We start from the raw sequence: 18,470 nt of genomic DNA on the forward strand, positions 1-18,470 counted from the left end.
CAACAGGTTTGAATTCACTACAGAAAGCTATCACTTTTAAATTATCAAGTGTCTGAAGACATTCTTTAGCATACAGAGAGAGAGAGAGATCAAAATACACCTTCTTGTTTGAATGCAGCTCCCAACTGAAAACAAAACCAAAAACCCAGCTAGCTTCTAGCTCAAAACGAAAGTAAAACCCAGAAACACCATTCAGCTCCACCCACCCAATGACATCTCTGCAGCTATTAGGTAAACACACTTCTTAAAGGGACATTTCCATGATATATATAAAGCGCCGGTGGTGAGTGTGTGGACGAATCGAGTGAGTTTGGGGTACATTGGGCTACACCGAGGGACGAGGCAGGGGTCCCCGCTCTCCCTGCTGCTTTTTGCCTTGGTGATAGAGCTGTGCTCAGGGCGTTGAGGGCTTGGAGAGGGATTGAGTGGGGGGGATGGTTACCCACTGGGGGATGGAACATAGGGTCTCGCTATATGTGGATAACCCTGGTTAGACCACATTTGGAATATTGTGTTCAGTTCTGGCCGCCTCATTATAGGAAGGATGTGGATGCTTTGGAGATGGTGAGGAGGAGATTTACCAGGATGCTGACTGGACTGAAAGGTCGAGGAATCTAGGGCTTTTCCCACTGGAGTGAAGAAGGAAGAGAGGTGACTTGATAAAGGTGTACAAGATGATGAGAGACATGGATAGAGTGGCTAGCCAGAGACTTCTCCCCTGGGCAGAAATTGCTGTCACGAGGGGACATAATTTTTAGGTGATTGGAGGAAGATACAGGGGAGATGTCAGAGGTAGGTTCTTTACACAGAGAGTGGTGGGTGTGTGGAATGCTCTGCCAGCAGAGGTGGTGGAGTCTGAGTCATTAGGGACATTTAAGCGACTCTTGGACAGGCACATGGACAGCAGTAAATTGAAGGGGTATAGGCTAGGTAGATCTTAGATTAGGATAAATAGTCAGCAGAACGTTGTGGGCTGAAAGGCCTGTACTGTGCTGTACTGTTCTATATATCTCGGGCCTGGTGGGCAGCATTGGAGGTATTATGGAGATTTGCGGGAATTCGGCTGGTTTTCTGGATATAAACTAAACATGGGAAAGAGTGAAGTGTTCCCGATTAATGTTGGTGGGCAGGAAAGGAGACTCGTGGAGTTGCTGTTTAGGGTGGTAGGGGCGAGCGTTAGATATATGGGTATCCAGGTGGCGTGGAGTTGGGCCCAGCTGCATAAACTGAATTTGGCTTGACTGGTGGAGCAGATGAAGGCGGATTTTAAGAGGTGGGATGTGTTGTCGCTATTGCTGGCTGGGCGGGTGCAGACAATGAAAATGACGGTGGTGCTGAGATTTCTGTTTGTGTTTCCGAACCCCTCTGTCTTTGTCCCCAAGTCATTTTTTTAAAAAGTCATTGGGCTGATCTCTGGGTTTGTATGGGTGGGTTGGCGAATATTACAATGGTGCGTAAGTGGGCTGTGGAGGAGGGGTCGGTGTGGAGGCGGCATCGTATAGGGGAAAGGGTTTGAGTGCTTTGTTGTTGGAGCCTTTACCATTCTTGCCGGCCAGGTACTCCACGAGCCCAGTCGTGGTGTACGGGCACCATTTGCAGGGTGCCTTGATGTGGGCACTGTTATCCGACAACCATAGGTTTGTGCCAACGGGGCTGGATGCAAGGTTTAAAGGGTGGTGACTGGGGGGGGGGGGGGGGAATTGAGCGCTTTGGGGACTTGTTTATCGGAGCGTGTTTGCGGGGCCGGAGGACTTGGAGGAAGAGATGCCCGGGGGAATGGCTTTAGGTACCTGCAGGTTCAGGATTTCATGAGAAATTCATGAAATCCTGAACACCCCCCCCCCCCCCCCCCTTTCATGAGAAATTCATGAGAGAGGTGCCGTCCTTTCCTGGGTTGCTGCCCATGAGGCTGCAGGATAATTTGTTATCGAAGGATGAAATAGGGGACTGAAAGGTGTTGGTTATCTATAAGGAATTGATGGAATGGGAGGGAGCCCTGGCGGGGGATATTAATTGTAAATGGGAGGAGGAACTGGGAGGGGAGTGGGATGTGGGCAGAGGCCATGAGGAAGATGAACACATCCTCGTCGTGTGAGAATTAGAATTAGAACAGTACAGCACAGAACAGGCCCTTTGGCCCTCGATGTTGTGCCGAGCAATGATCACCCTACTCAAGCCCACGTACACCTATACCAGTAACCCAACAACCCCCATTAACCTTATTTTTTAGGACACTAAGGGCAATTTAGCCTGGCCAATCCACCTAACCTGCACATCTTTGGACTGTGGGAGGAAACCGGAGCACCCAGAGGAAACCCACGCACACACGGGGAGGATGTGCAGACTCCTCACAGACAGTGACCCAGCCGGGAATCGAACCTGCCCGCGAATCACGTCCACATGTTCGGGACATATCCAAGACTGAGGGAGTTTAGCTGGGGTTTTTGAACACAATGTCTAAGATATTGTGTATGGGGTGGTTCCGAGTCCAGAAGTGGCGATATTTGGGTTGTCGGAAGACCTTGGGGTCCAGGGGGTGAGAGAGGCCGATGTTTTGGCCTTTGCCTCCCTGATAGCCCGGAGACAGATTTTTCTAGGGTGGCAGGACTCGGAGCTGCCGAAAGCGAGAGTGTGGGTGAGCGACCCGGCAGAATTCCTGAGGCTGGAGAAGGTCAAGTTCGCTTTGCGAGGGTCGGTGGAGGGGCTCTCCCAGAGGTGGAAACCATTCATCGATTTTTATTTAAGAAGGATTGAGGGGTCAGTCGGGGTGGGGGCTGGTATGGGTTAAAGGGTTAAAATGGGGGTGGTGGGGTATTGGTGTCAGGGGGGGGTCGGAGGGTTGTGGTTGTTTATTGAACTGATGTGTTCTATATATATTATGTATATATGAAAATGCCTTGAATAAAAATATACATTTTAAAAATCCCGACAACTTGTTGGCTGTCACTGTGTAAAATAAGCTGAGCATTTAAGATGTTGTAATTAGTAACTTTGAAATTGGTGTTAATCCGGATGGCTCATGGTTTACTGCTTTTAAATGATATAAGTGAGAACCCATTTTAAGCATGCACATTGGCAAGTACTGAATATCTGCTTTAGAAGTACAAGAGTATCAAGTTTTGAGTCCTGTAACTGCTACATTGAACAGCAGAACACTCTCTAAGATGTTGGGATACTCTTGTGCTCCAGCCATGTATGTTGGCCTTTATTGCAGGAGGTATTGAGTAAACATGTCTTGTAGCAATTCTATAAGAGCCTTGGTGAGAGCACACCTATTGTGTGCAATTTTGCTCCCCTTACTTAAGGTAGGATATGCTACTGGTCACAGAGGGAGTGAAGTGAAGGTTCACCAGACTGATTCCTGAGATACTGATATTGTCCTGTGAGGGGAGATTGAGGAGACTGGGTCTGTATTCTCTAGAGTTTGGAAGAATGTGTGGTCATTTCATTCAAACATCCAAGAATTTTATAGGATGTTTCTCTTGGCTGGAAAGTCTAGAACCAGGGGACACCAAACTGAGATGTTAAATTTCTTCACTCCAAAGGCTTTGAATATTTGGAATTCACCATCTCAGAGGGTTGTGGACGCTCAGTTGTTAAGTACATTCAAGGCCAAGTCAACAGACGCTTATGTTGTAAGGGACTTATGAGCTATAGGTATAATGCAGAACGGTGGAGTTGTGGTAAAAAGGGCCAGATTTCCTTCCTCAGTTCATTTTTCTTGTATTCTTAACCAACCCCAGCAATAATTGGGATGACGCAGTGGCAGCACTGCTGCCTCACAGCTCCAGGAACCCAGGTTCAATTCCGGCCTCGGGTGACTGTGTGGAGTTTGCACGTTCTCCCCGTGTCTGCGTGGGTTTCCTACAGTGCTCCGTGTTCCTCCCACAGTCCAAAGATGTGCAGGTTAAGTGGATTGCCCATGCCAAATTGCCCTTGGTGTCCAAAACAGGTTAGGTGGGGTTACTGGGTTACGGGGATAGGGTGGAGGCATGGGCATAAGTAGGGTGCTCTTTCCAAGAGCCGGTGCAGACTCGATGGGCCAAATGGCCTCCTTCTGCATTGTAAATTCTATGATTTATAAACTGGAATATTGTTTGGTACAGACTGGCACATGGACAGCAATAAATTGAAGGGGTATAGGCTAGGTAGATCTTACTTATTTACTTTTACTTGTTGAGGAAGTAATTCAAAAATCAAAAAGATATTCTGTAAATGCAAATTCTTTCTGTACTTTTGCATGGGCTGATCTTAGGCTGCAGTTCCACAGGAACCCATACCCTTCAGCAACTAATGTTTGGGCTAAAATAAAGCAAAATACTGCAGATGCTGGAAACCTGAAATAACGCTGGAGAAACTTAAGCCTGGCAGCATCTGTGGAGGGAATAACAAAGTTAGTTTTTTTAATCCAACAGTAATATTCGATTTGAAACATAAACTCTGTTTCTCTCCACAGATTCTGCCAGACGTGCTGGGTTTTTCCAGGTTTTTTGTTTCTATTGTTGGGCTATTCAGTGTGGTCTCAGACTATTGACCATCTAGAATAGTTTCTATCTAGCCTGTCAATTCTCCTTAATGTCTTACACAAAGAACAAAACACCTTTAATCATCTAGATTCCATGGAATATGCAACCTTGGTACACGTGACAATAAACCAATCCAATCCAACCCCAATAGGTGGTGAATTGATGTCTGTTTACAAATACTGGGAGCAACTGGATGACACGACAGCAAAATTCAAGAGGTGCAGTGTACAGTATTGTTCGCTTAAGTGTCATTTACTTCTGGAGGACTAGTACCAGTGCACTTCGGTGACAGATTTAATACTACAAGAATTTTGCAATTTGTAACTGGTACAGTGAAAAGTATTGTTCTGCGTGCAGCTCAGACAGATCATTCTGTACATGAAAAGAAAATACGTAGAGCAAACATAAAATACACAATGTAAATACATAGACACAGGCATCGAGTGAAACATACAGGAGAGCAGTACGACTCAGTAGAGAAGATATGTGAAGAGATCAGTTCAGTCCATAAGAGGGTTGTTTAGGAGTCTGGTATAAGTGGGAAAAAAGCTGTTTTTGAATCTGTTGATGCATGTTCTCAGACTTTTGTATCTCCTGCCCGATGGAAGAAGTTGGAAGATTGAGTAAGCCAGGTGGGAGGGGTCTTTGATTATGCTGCCTGCTTTCCCAAGATAGTGGGAAGTGTAGACTAGAGTCAGTGGATGGGAGGCTGGTTTGTGTGATGGACTGGGCAGTGTTCACAACTCTCAAGTTTCTTAAGGTCTTGGGCCGAGCAGTTGCCATACTAGGCTGTGATGCAGCCAGATAGGATGCTTTCTATGGTGCACCAGTAACAGCCTCCCCGGACAGGGTGCACCCGTACCAGCCTCCCCGGACAGGTGCCGGAATGTGGCGACTAGGGGCTTTTCACAGTAACTTCATTGAAGCCTACTCGTGACAATAAGCGATTTTCATTTTTTCATTTCATAAAAGATGGAAAAGGTCAGTGTGGACATGCCGAATTTCCTTAGTTTCCTGAGAAAGTATAGGCACTGTTGTGCTTTCTTGGTCATAGTGTCGAAGTGGGTGGACCAGGACAGATTTTTGGTGATGTGTACACCTAGGAATTTGAAGCTGTCACTTATCACTACCTTGGCCCCATTGATGCAGACAGGGGTGTGTACAGTACTTTGCTTCCTTTTTAGAAAAACAATTTAGAGTACCCAATTCATTTTTTTCAATTAGAGGGCAATTTAGCATGGCCAACCCACCTACCCTGTACATCTTTGGTTCTGGGGGCAAAACCCATACAAACACTGGGAGAGTGTGCAAACCCCACACACAGTGACCCAGAGCCAGGATCGAACCTGGGACCTCGGTGCAGTGCTAACCACTGCGCCACCGTGCTGCTCTACTTTGCTTCCTGAAGTCACTGACCAGCTCTTTAGTTTTGCTGAGTGTTATTGGCCAGGGTTTAGAGAACCCCAAAGTGTATCATGGAGTTCACCTAACCCACAACATTTTATTTTCTAAATTTTGAGTACCCAATTCATTTTTTCAAATTAAGGGGCATTTTGCGTGGCCAATCCACCTAGCCTGCACATATTTGGGTTGTGGGGGCGAAACCCATGCAGACACGGGGAGAATGTGCAAACTCCACACGGACAGTGACCCAGAGCCGGGATCGAATCTGCCACCTCGGCGCCGTGAGGCAGTAGGGGTAACCTACTGCGCCACTGTGCTGCCCCTGACCCACAACTTTTAATAGATTGTGGTATGGGGAGCACACGGCCCACTCTACAGGTGTGGTACAGCAGAAATGGAAAAGTATTCTTTAAAGCAAAACAATGTTTATTCTATGAACTCAAGTTAACCTTTTTAAAACATACAGTGAACATTTTAGCAACCATTCATTCAAATACAACCCCCAAAGAATACAGCACTAAGTAATCCTTAAGCTGTCCTTTTAACATCCATAAGACTTTAAAAACAACCTTTTAATCAGAAGCACATCAGGTTAAAGTGACTACTGAGAGCAGTTATTAGTTTTAAATCATGAAAGCATTGATTTACAGTCTTTAGATTATAGAGAGAGAGACTAATACCCCTTCTGGCTGTGACTGCAGCTATCCAGCTCTGAAAACGAAACTAAAACACACCCTGCAGCAAACAGCCTAAAACAATAGTAAAAAGTGACAGACAGCCCAGCTCCACCCACTCTCTGACATCACTGCAGTAGTAAACACCCATTTCTTAACGGTACTCTCACATGACATGAGGGCGAAATTGCTGTCGTTACACCACTCCACTAGGTTCTCTATCTCCCTCCTGTATTCTGACTCGTCGTTGTTCAAGATCCGACTCACTACAGTCATGTCATCAGCAAACTTGTAGATGGAGTTGGCGCACATTTTGCCACACAGTCGCGTATAGTAGGGGGTTAAGTACGGAACCATGCGGGGCCCCGGTATTGAGGACTATCGTGGAGGAGGTGTTATTGTTTATCCTTGCTGATTGTGGTCTATAGATCAGAAAGTCGAGGATCCAGTTGCAGAGTGAGGAGCCAAGTCCTACATTTTGGAGCATTGATGTGAGCTTGGCTGGGGTTAAGGTGTTGAAGGCGAAGCTGTAGTCAATAAATAGGAGTCTGATGTAGGAGTCCTTATCCCTGGAGCATCTCGACAACGAGTGTAGGGCCATGGAGATGGTGTCTGCCGTGGACCAGTTGCGGAGACCAGGCATTGTTGTCTAGACAGAACTATCTTCAAAGAGTGGACTAACGTGGCATATGGGAGTTTTCTTTCTCATGCTCACTTTCTATCTTTATTTTCTCCTTTCCTTTCCTCTCTTTCTTTATCTCCCTCTTTCACTGTATTTTCTTTCTCACCACAACCACCACCTCCACTACCACACCCCCAACTCTAGCATCTATTGCTGACTTCAATCACCTCATAGGCTTCCATTTCTGCCTTCACAAGCCTCCTGAAAACTGCCTCTTTGACTCGGATTTCAGCAGCACTCTCAAGGTTAATGAGAATATCCTTGCAGCGACCCCAACCAAGATCAATGATGTATTCTTTGTGAGAAGCTTTGTGTTATTTCCTTTGTCTAACACCCTTTTTGTGTCTTTCTGCAGGAGTGGGCTCGAGTTCTATGCCGCTATGGGATTTTGGTGGGAGCACCATGTTGACAGGTCATTACATCCGCCTAACACCTGATGAGCGCAGTAAAGTAGGATCAATCTGGAACCGAGTTGTAAGTGGTAATAGGAAACAGTACTGGTCTGTTGTGTGAAGGTGTTATTCAGCTAGGTAGATGTAAGATTTACATTTGACGTCAGCATTGGAGCTGGAGGGAAGATATTCCAGAAGGTTTCCTGTATCTCACCTCTTGTCATTGACCCCTGCTAGAAGATGCACATGCCAACATCAGGAGGACAGTTGTAGGTGACACTAACCCTTTGCCATTTTGGGAAGTTACAAGATTGTTTTTAATATACCTTCACTGGACGTGGACTTGGCTGGCAAGGCCAGCATTTATTGTGCATCCATAATTGCTCTTCAGAGGAAAATAGTGAGTTGCCTTATTGAGCTGTTGTACCCAATCTGCTGTTGGTGCACCAAAAGTGCTGATAGGAAAGGGAGATCCAGAATTTTGACCCAGTGACCTTGAAGGAGTAGTGACATAATTCTCAGTCAGGATGTAGAAACTTGTAAAATTTATGATCCAGCAAGAGACCATTCAGCCTGTTGTACCTGTGCTGGCCAAAAAAAGAGGAAAAAAAGGAAAAAGTTGCTAATCTTAATCAATTTTCCAGCACCTAGTCTATCACCTGGCAGGTTACAGCACTTCACATGCAGGTCCAGATACCTTGTCAATGATTTGATCATTCTGGCGTCAACCTCCAACTTAGGCAGTGGACTCCAGACACCCACTGCCCTCTGGGTAAAGAAGATGTTCCTCAAGTCCCCTCTAACCCTTCTATCAAATACCTTAAATCTACACCCCCTGGTAATTGACCCTTCAGCTGGGGAAACAAGTCTTTCCCATCCACCATATCTAGGCCCCTCGGGGTGGCGCAGTGGTAGCACTGCTGCCTACGGCGCTGAGGACCCGGGTTCGATCCTGGTCCCGAGTCACTCTCTGTGTGGAATTTGCACAATCTCCCCGTTTCTGCATGGGTTTCACCCCCACAACCCAAAGATGTGCAGGTGAAGTGAATGAGCCACACTAAATTGACCCTTAATTGGGGAAAAAAATTATTGGGTACTCTAAATTTATTTTAAAAAATCTAGGCTCCTCATCATTTTGTACACCTCAAATAGGTCACCCCTTAGCCACCTCAATTGTAAGGAAAACACCCTAGCCTATCCAGTCTCTCTTCATAGCTGTAATTTTCAAGCCCTGGCAATATTCTTATAAATCTCCTCTGCACTCTCCCCAGAGTAATTATGTCCTTCCTGTAATTTGGTTACCAGAACTGTGTACACAATTCCAGCTGTGGCCTAACCAGATTTTATACAGTTCGATCATTGCATTCTGATTTTAGAATCAGTACCTTGCCAAATAATGGAAAGCATTCTTTAGGGTAGGCGGTGGCGTAGTGATATTGTCACTGGACCAGTAATCCAGACTCCCAGGGAAATTCTCTGGGGACCTGGGATCGAATCCCACCACAGCAGATGGTAAAATTTGAATTCAATAAAAAATCTGGAATTAAAAGTCTAATTATGTCAATTGTAGTGAAAACTCATCTGGTTTGCTAATGTCCTTTAGGAAGGAAGTCTTACCTGGTCTGGCCTACATGTGACTCCAGACCCACAACAATGTGGTTGACTCTTAAAATGCCACTCAGTTTGAGGGCAATTAGGGACAGCCTAAGTTGGTGGTTGCCACATCCCATGAAGGAATAAAGAAAATAAATTTCTATATGTCTTCTTCATAGATTATCATAGAATTTGCAGTGCAGAAGGAGGCCATTCGGCCCATCGAGTCTGCACCGGCTCCTGGAAAGAGCACCCTACCCAAGGTCAAAACCTCCACCCTATCCTCATAACCCCGTAACCCCACCCAACACTAAGGCAATTTTGGACACTAAGGGCAATTTATCATGGCCAATCCACCTAACCTGCACATCTTTGGACTATGGGAGGAAACCGGAGCACCCGGAGGAAACCCACGCACACACGGGGAGGATGTGCAGACTCCGCACAGACAGTGACCCAAGCCGGAATCGAACCTGGGACCCTGGAGCTGTGAAGCAATTGTGCTATCGACAATGCTACCGTGCTGCCTACTACTTTGACTACTTTCTGATAATAATAGCTTATTGTCATAAGTAGGCTTCAATGAAGTTACTGTGAAAAGCCCCTAGTCACCACATTCCGGTGCCTGCTCGGGGAGGCCGGTACGGGAATTAAACCCACGCTGCTGGCATTGTTCTGCATTACAAGCCAGCTGTTTAGCCCACTGTGCTAAACCAGTCTAGCAGTCCTTTCATCTTCAAGGGCCTGTGGGCATGCACTCTAAGGTCTCATTCACTGAACTCTCAATACCTTCTCATTTATTGAGTATTCCCTTGGTTTGTTTGCCCTCCCCAAAGCATTACCGTACACTTTTCTGGATTGAATTCCATTTGCCTCTTCTTTGCCCATTCAATCAAACCATTGATATGATGTATAATTCTGGAGTCAACAGCTGTCCTTTTTGCTGTTAACTACATGGCAAATTTGTGTGCCTTTTACGTTTAAGTCTCAATCATTAATATATACAATAAAAATAGCAATGGCCCCAAGACTGGGCACTGTGAAACACCATTGGACACAGTTTTCCATTCGCAAAATGATTTATCGGCTATTACCCTTTGTTTTCTGTGACTGAGCCAATTCTGATTCCAACCATCCCCTGTAATGCATGCTTTTCTGACCAGTCTGTCATGTGGGACCTTGTTAAATGCTTTACTGAAATCCATGTAGACAACATCTATTGCACTACCCTCATCCATCCGTCTTGTTACTTCCTCAGAGAATTCTATAAAATTAACAAGACATAATCTTCCCCTACATAGCCCTGCCGACTATCCTTGATCAATCTGTGCTTTTCTAAGTGACATTTTATCCTGTGTCCCAGAATTGTTTAAAATAATTTTCCCACCACCAAAGTCAGATTGACCGACTGATAATTTTCTGGCCTTTGCCTCGCACCCTTTTTAAATAATGGTACAACATTCACAGACCTCTGGCACCTTGAGGATTGGAAAATGATCTTCGGCGCCTCCACTGGTTCCTCCCTGGTTTCTTTAACAGCCTGGAATACAATCTACCTGGCTCGTGATTTAAACATTTTCAAGATCCATCTTCCAGTACTTCCTCTCTGACAATGCCTTTTAAAAATTTTATTTCACGGGATGTGGGCATCACTGGCTAGGCCAGCATTATTGCCCATCCCCAGTTGCCCTTCAGAAGGTGGTGGTGAACTGCCGCCTTGAACCGCTGCAGTCCCTGAGGTTTGGGTACACCTACAGTGCTGTTGGGGAGGGAATTCCAGGGCTTTGACCCAGCGAAAGTGAAGGAATGGCGATATAGTTCCAAGTCAGGATGGTGAGTGACTTGGAGCATGACCTCCAGGTGGTGGGGTTCCCAGGTATCTGCTGCTCTTGTCCTTTTATGTGGCAGTGGTCGTTATTGTGTCTAATATTTCACACTCCTCCTCATTCTCCTCCTTAGTGAAGACACAGACAAAGTACTTATTGAGAATCTTGTCCACATCTTCTGAATCAACCCACAAGTTGCCACATGCTTCTCTGATAGGGTCTACCCGTTCCTTAGTTATTCTCTTGCTCTAAATGTGCTGGTAAAACATTTTAGGATTTTCTTTCATTTTACCTGCCAATTTTTTTTCTTGTCTTCTCTTTGCTTTCCTAATTTCAATTGTTACTTCAGACTTGTACTTTCTCTACTCCCGTTTTTTGAAGGTATTAAGTATTTTGTGATTTCCATAAGCTTTCACAAGCTTTGTTTTTATGTTTTACCTTGGTCTGTCTGCTTCTGGATAAGCAGAGGATTCTAGATTTGCCAGTACCACCCATTTTTTTGGAGGACATGTCCACACTGTGCCCATAGAATCTCACCTTTGAATGCTTCCCACTGATGTGACAGTGTCTCCTTCTAATAGCTGTATCCAGTTTCAATAACTCACCTTGGTGAAATTTGTCTTCTCCCAATTTAGAACTTTTACCCCTGTTCTGGCTTTGTCCTTTTCCTTAATGATGCTAAAACTAACTATATTATTGTTGCTATCTTCAAAATGGTCCCCCACTGCTACTTTATTCACTTGCCCAGCTTCATTTCCCAAGACTAAATCTAGGTTTACACCTCATTCTTTGGGCTTGTTACGTGTAGGGTAAAGAAAAGGTTCTCTTGAATGCAGGTCAAGAATTTAGTATCCTCTGTGCCTTCTGGCTTTTGCCCTTGTTCTAGGTGATGAAGGTTTCAGATTTTATAGGTACTTTCTTTTAACAAAAAAAATGTATTTATTCAAAGTTTATCCCCCCCCCCCCCCCGCCGCTGTTGCTGCTGCTGACCTCCACCTAACATTCTGCGAGAAAGTCAAGGAAAGGTTGCCACCGCCTGGAGAACCCCTGCAAGGACCCTCGCAAGGCAAACGTTATCTTCTCCAACCTAAGAAATCCCACCATGTCTTTGATCCAAGCCTCCACACTTGGGGGCTTTGCGTCCCTCCACAATTACAAGAGCCTTCTCCGGGCTACCAAGGAGGCAGAGGCCAGAACTCCGGCCTCTTACGACTCCTGCACTACCGGATCCTCCGATACCCCAAATAACGCTATCCCCCAACTCGGTTTTACCCGAGTGTCCAAGACCTTGGACATAGCTTTTGCAAAGCCCTTCCAGAACTCCGCAAGCGCCGGGCATGCCCAGAACATATGGGCGTGGTTTGCTGGGCTCCCCGAACACCTCGCACATCTGTCCTCCACCCCAAAAAACTTACTCGTCCTCGCCCCTGTCATATGCGTCCTGTGTAACACTTTAAACTGGATCAGGCTGAACCTGGCGTAAGATGAGGAGGAATTGACCCTGCCCAGGGCGTAAGCCCACAGGCCCTCATCCAGCTCCTCACCCAGCTCCTCCCATTTGCCCCTCAACTCCTCCGTCTCCTGCAGCTCCGAGATCTTACCCTCTCTGACCCACACACCCAAAATCACCCTGTTCTGTATCCTTCGGGCAGGCAGCAATGGAAATTCTCCTACCTGCTTCCTGACAAACGCCCGAACCTGCATGTAGCTGAATGCATTTCCCAGGGGTAACCCCAATATCTCCTCCAGTGCCTTTAAGCTGGCAAAAGTGCCGTCAATGAATAGATCCCCCAGCCTCCTAATTCCTACCCGGTGCCAGCTTCGGAACCCACCATCTACCTTGCCCGGGGCAAACTTATGGTTATTCTGTATCTGGGACCAAACTGAGGGCCCCATCTCCTCCCTGTGCTGCCTCCCTGTGCTGCCATCATTCTCCTCCTTAGTGAAGACACAGACAAAGTACTTATTGAGAATCTTGTCCACATCTTCTGAATCAACCCACAAGTTGCCACATGCTTCTCTGATAGGGTCTACCCGTTCCTTAGTTATTCTCTTGCTCTAAATGTGCTGGTAAAACATTTTAGGATTTTCTTTCATTTTACCTGCCAATTTTTTTTCTTGTCTTCTCTTTGCTTTCCTAATTTCAATTGTTACTTCAGACTTGTACTTTCTCTACTCCCGTTTTTTGAAGGTATTAAGTATTTTGTGATTTCCATAAGCTTTCACAAGCTTTGTTTTTATGTTTTACCTTGGTCTGTCTGCTTCTGGATAAGCAGAGGATTCTAGATTTGCCAGTACCACCCATTTTTTTGGAGGACATGTCCACACTGTGCCCATAGAATCTCACCTTTGAATGCTTCCCACTGATGTGACAGTGTCTCCTTCTAATAGCTGTATCCAGTTTCAATAACTCACCTTGGTGAAATTTGTCTTCTCCCAATTTAGAACTTTTACCCCTGTTCTGGCTTTGTCCTTTTCCTTAATGATGCTAAAACTAACTATATTATTGTTGCTATCTTCAAAATGGTCCCCCACTGCTACTTTATTCACTTGCCCAGCTTCATTTCCCAAGACTAAATCTAGGTTTACACCTCATTCTTTGGGCTTGTTACGTGTAGGGTAAAGAAAAGGTTCTCTTGAATGCAGGTCAAGAATTTAGTATCCTCTGTGCCTTCTGGCTTTTGCCCTTGTTCTAGGTGATGAAGGTTTCAGATTTTATAGGTACTTTCTTTTAACAAAAAAAATGTATTTATTCAAAGTTTATCCCCCCCCCCCCCCGCCGCTGTTGCTGCTGCTGACCTCCACCTAACATTCTGCGAGAAAGTCAAGGAAAGGTTGCCACCGCCTGGAGAACCCCTGCAAGGACCCTCGCAAGGCAAACGTTATCTTCTCCAACCTAAGAAATCCCACCATGTCTTTGATCCAAGCCTCCACACTTGGGGGCTTTGCGTCCCTCCACAATTACAAGAGCCTTCTCCGGGCTACCAAGGAGGCAGAGGCCAGAACTCCGGCCTCTTACGACTCCTGCACTACCGGATCCTCCGATACCCCAAATAACGCTATCCCCCAACTCGGTTTTACCCGAGTGTCCAAGACCTTGGACATAGCTTTTGCAAAGCCCTTCCAGAACTCCGCAAGCGCCGGGCATGCCCAGAACATATGGGCGTGGTTTGCTGGGCTCCCCGAACACCTCGCACATCTGTCCTCCACCCCAAAAAACTTACTCGTCCTCGCCCCTGTCATATGCGTCCTGTGTAACACTTTAAACTGGATCAGGCTGAACCTGGCGTAAGATGAGGAGGAATTGACCCTGCCCAGGGCGTAAGCCCACAGGCCCTCATCCAGCTCCTCACCCAGCTCCTCCCATTTGCCCCTCAACTCCTCCGTCTCCTGCAGCTCCGAGATCTTACCCTCTCTGACCCACACACCCAAAATCACCCTGTTCTGTATCCTTCGGGCAGGCAGCAATGGAAATTCTCCTACCTGCTTCCTGACAAACGCCCGAACCTGCATGTAGCTGAATGCATTTCCCAGGGGTAACCCCAATATCTCCTCCAGTGCCTTTAAGCTGGCAAAAGTGCCGTCAATGAATAGATCCCCCAGCCTCCTAATTCCTACCCGGTGCCAGCTTCGGAACCCACCATCTACCTTGCCCGGGGCAAACTTATGGTTATTCTGTATCTGGGACCAAACTGAGGGCCCCATCTCCTCCCTGTGCTGCCTCCCTGTGCTGCCATCATTCTCCTCCTTAGTGAAGACACAGACAAAGTACTTATTGAGAATCTTGTCCACATCTTCTGAATCAACCCACAAGTTGCCACATGCTTCTCTGATAGGGTCTACCCGTTCCTTAGTTATTCTCTTGCTCTAAATGTGCTGGTAAAACATTTTAGGATTTTCTTTCATTTTACCTGCCAATTTTTTTTCTTGTCTTCTCTTTGCTTTCCTAATTTCAATTGTTACTTCAGACTTGTACTTTCTCTACTCCCGTTTTTTGAAGGTATTAAGTATTTTGTGATTTCCATAAGCTTTCACAAGCTTTGTTTTTATGTTTTACCTTGGTCTGTCTGCTTCTGGATAAGCAGAGGATTCTAGATTTGCCAGTACCACCCATTTTTTTGGAGGACATGTCCACACTGTGCCCATAGAATCTCACCTTTGAATGCTTCCCACTGATGTGACAGTGTCTCCTTCTAATAGCTGTATCCAGTTTCAATAACTCACCTTGGTGAAATTTGTCTTCTCCCAATTTAGAACTTTTACCCCTGTTCTGGCTTTGTCCTTTTCCTTAATGATGCTAAAACTAACTATATTATTGTTGCTATCTTCAAAATGGTCCCCCACTGCTACTTTATTCACTTGCCCAGCTTCATTTCCCAAGACTAAATCTAGGTTTACACCTCATTCTTTGGGCTTGTTACGTGTAGGGTAAAGAAAAGGTTCTCTTGAATGCAGGTCAAGAATTTAGTATCCTCTGTGCCTTCTGGCTTTTGCCCTTGTTCTAGGTGATGAAGGTTTCAGATTTTATAGGTACTTTCTTTTAACAAAAAAAATGTATTTATTCAAAGTTTATCCCCCCCCCCCCCCCGCCGCTGTTGCTGCTGCTGACCTCCACCTAACATTCTGCGAGAAAGTCAAGGAAAGGTTGCCACCGCCTGGAGAACCCCTGCAAGGACCCTCGCAAGGCAAACGTTATCTTCTCCAACCTAAGAAATCCCACCATGTCTTTGATCCAAGCCTCCACACTTGGGGGCTTTGCGTCCCTCCACAATTACAAGAGCCTTCTCCGGGCTACCAAGGAGGCAGAGGCCAGAACTCCGGCCTCTTACGACTCCTGCACTACCGGATCCTCCGATACCCCAAATAACGCTATCCCCCAACTCGGTTTTACCCGAGTGTCCAAGACCTTGGACATAGCTTTTGCAAAGCCCTTCCAGAACTCCGCAAGCGCCGGGCATGCCCAGAACATATGGGCGTGGTTTGCTGGGCTCCCCGAACACCTCGCACATCTGTCCTCCACCCCAAAAAACTTACTCGTCCTCGCCCCTGTCATATGCGTCCTGTGTAACACTTTAAACTGGATCAGGCTGAACCTGGCGTAAGATGAGGAGGAATTGACCCTGCCCAGGGCGTAAGCCCACAGGCCCTCATCCAGCTCCTCACCCAGCTCCTCCCATTTGCCCCTCAACTCCTCCGTCTCCTGCAGCTCCGAGATCTTACCCTCTCTGACCCACACACCCAAAATCACCCTGTTCTGTATCCTTCGGGCAGGCAGCAATGGAAATTCTCCTACCTGCTTCCTGACAAACGCCCGAACCTGCATGTAGCTGAATGCATTTCCCAGGGGTAACCCCAATATCTCCTCCAGTGCCTTTAAGCTGGCAAAAGTGCCGTCAATGAATAGATCCCCCAGCCTCCTAATTCCTACCCGGTGCCAGCTTCGGAACCCACCATCTACCTTGCCCGGGGCAAACTTATGGTTATTCTGTATCTGGGACCAAACTGAGGGCCCCATCTCCTCCCTGTGCTGCCTCCATTGCCCCCAAATCTTCAGCGTCGCCGTCACCACCGGACTCCTGGTATACTGCGTCGGCGGAAACGGCAACGGTGCTGTCACCAGTGCCCCCAGGCTAGTACCTACACGAGACACACACACACACGCACACGCCCTTAATATACAAAAGCACATCATCCTCCAGCTTCTAGATTCCTTCGGCGCCATGGCCAATGGCTCAATTGCCACAGCACATAGCAGGGGTGACAGAGGCCCCTCTGCCTCGTTCCACAATATAGTCTAAAGTACTCTGACCTCAACCGGTTCGTCGATACACTCGCCACCAGGGCCTGGTATAACAATTTAACCCAACCTATGAACCCCTTCCCAAACCCAAACCTACCCAATGCGGGGCGTGATCCGAAATTGCGATGGCCGAATACTCCGTCCCCTCTACTCTCGGGATCAGTGCCCTGCTCACCACGAAAAAGTCTATCCGTGAATAGGCCTTGTGCACGTGGGAAAAGAAGGAAAACTCCCTCGCCCTCGCAAACCTCCACGGATCCACTCCCTCCATCTGATCCATAAACCCCCTCAGGACCTTGGCCGCAGCTAACCTCTTACCCGACCTAGACCTAGACCGATCCATTGCCAGGTCCAGTACCACGTTGAAATCCTCCCCCATAATCAGGTTTCCCACCTCCAAATCCTGGATCCGGCTTAGCATAGAACATAGAACATAGAACGATACAGCGCAGTACAGGCCCTTCGGCCCTCGATGTTGCACCGACATGGAAAAAATCTAAAGGCCATCTAACCTACACTATGCCCTTATCATCCATATGCTTATCCAATAAACTTTTAAATGCCCTCAATGTTGGCGTGTTCACTACTGTTGCAGGTAGGGCATTCCACGGCCTCACCACTCTTTGCGTAAAAAACCCACCTCTGACCTCTGTCCTATATCTATTACCCCTCAATTTAAGGCTATGTCCCCTCGTGCTAGCCACCTCCATCCGCGGGAGAAGGCTCTCGCTGTCCACCCTATCTAACCCTCTGATCATTTTGTATGCCTCTATTAAGTCACCTCTTAACCTTCTTCTCTCTAACGAAAACAACCTCAAGTCCATCAGCCTTTCCTCATAAGATTTTCCCTCCATACCAGGCAACATCCTGGTAAATCTCCTCTGCACCCGTTCCAAAGCTTCCACGTCCTGCCTATAATGAGGCGACCAGAACTGTACGCAATACTCCAAATGCGGCCGTACTAGAGTTTTGTACAACTGCAACATGACCTCATGGCTCCGGAACTCAATCCCTCTACCAATAAAGGCCAACACACCATAGGCCTTCTTCACAACCCTATCAACCTGGGTGGCAACTTTCAGGGATCTATGTACATGGACACCGAGATCCCTTTGCTCATCCACACTACCAAGAATTTTACCATTAGCCAAATATTCCGCATTTCTGTTATTCTTTCCAAAGTGAATCACCTCACACTTCTCCACATTAAACTCCATTTGCCACCTCTCAGCCCAGCTCTGCAGCTTATCTATGTCCCTCTGTAACCTGCAACATCCTTCCGCACTGTCTACAACTCCACCGACTTTAGTGTCGTCTGCAACTTTACTCACCCATCCTTCTGCGCCTTCCTCTAGGTCATTTATAAAAATGACAAACAGCAACGGCCCCAGAACAGATCCTTGTGGTACGCCACTCGTAACTGAACTCCATTCTGAACATTTCCCATCAACTACCACTCTCTTTCTTTCAACTAGCCAATTTCTGATCCACATCTCTAAATCACCCTCAATCCCCAGCCTCCGTATTTTCTGCAATAGCCGACCGTGGGGAACCTTATCAAACGCTTTACTGA

At 46.7% G+C, this 18,470-nt stretch overlaps 1 protein-coding gene across 1 annotated transcript in view; it reads left to right on the forward strand.

Annotated features, from left to right (window-relative positions):
• lman2 (lectin, mannose-binding 2) overlaps positions 1–18,470 on the forward strand; it is an 82,113-nt gene that overhangs the window by 10,610 nt on the left and 53,033 nt on the right. The window contains exon 2 of the mRNA XM_038795254.1: positions 7,642–7,760. Within this exon, the coding sequence (XP_038651182.1) occupies positions 7,642–7,760 (119 nt within the window). The remainder of the gene's footprint in view (positions 1–7,641; positions 7,761–18,470) is intronic.

The sequence above is a fragment of the Scyliorhinus canicula genome, chromosome 4 (genome assembly GCF_902713615.1).
Source record: "Scyliorhinus canicula chromosome 4, sScyCan1.1, whole genome shotgun sequence".
In the NCBI taxonomy this organism is placed as follows: domain Eukaryota; kingdom Metazoa; phylum Chordata; class Chondrichthyes; order Carcharhiniformes; family Scyliorhinidae; genus Scyliorhinus; species Scyliorhinus canicula.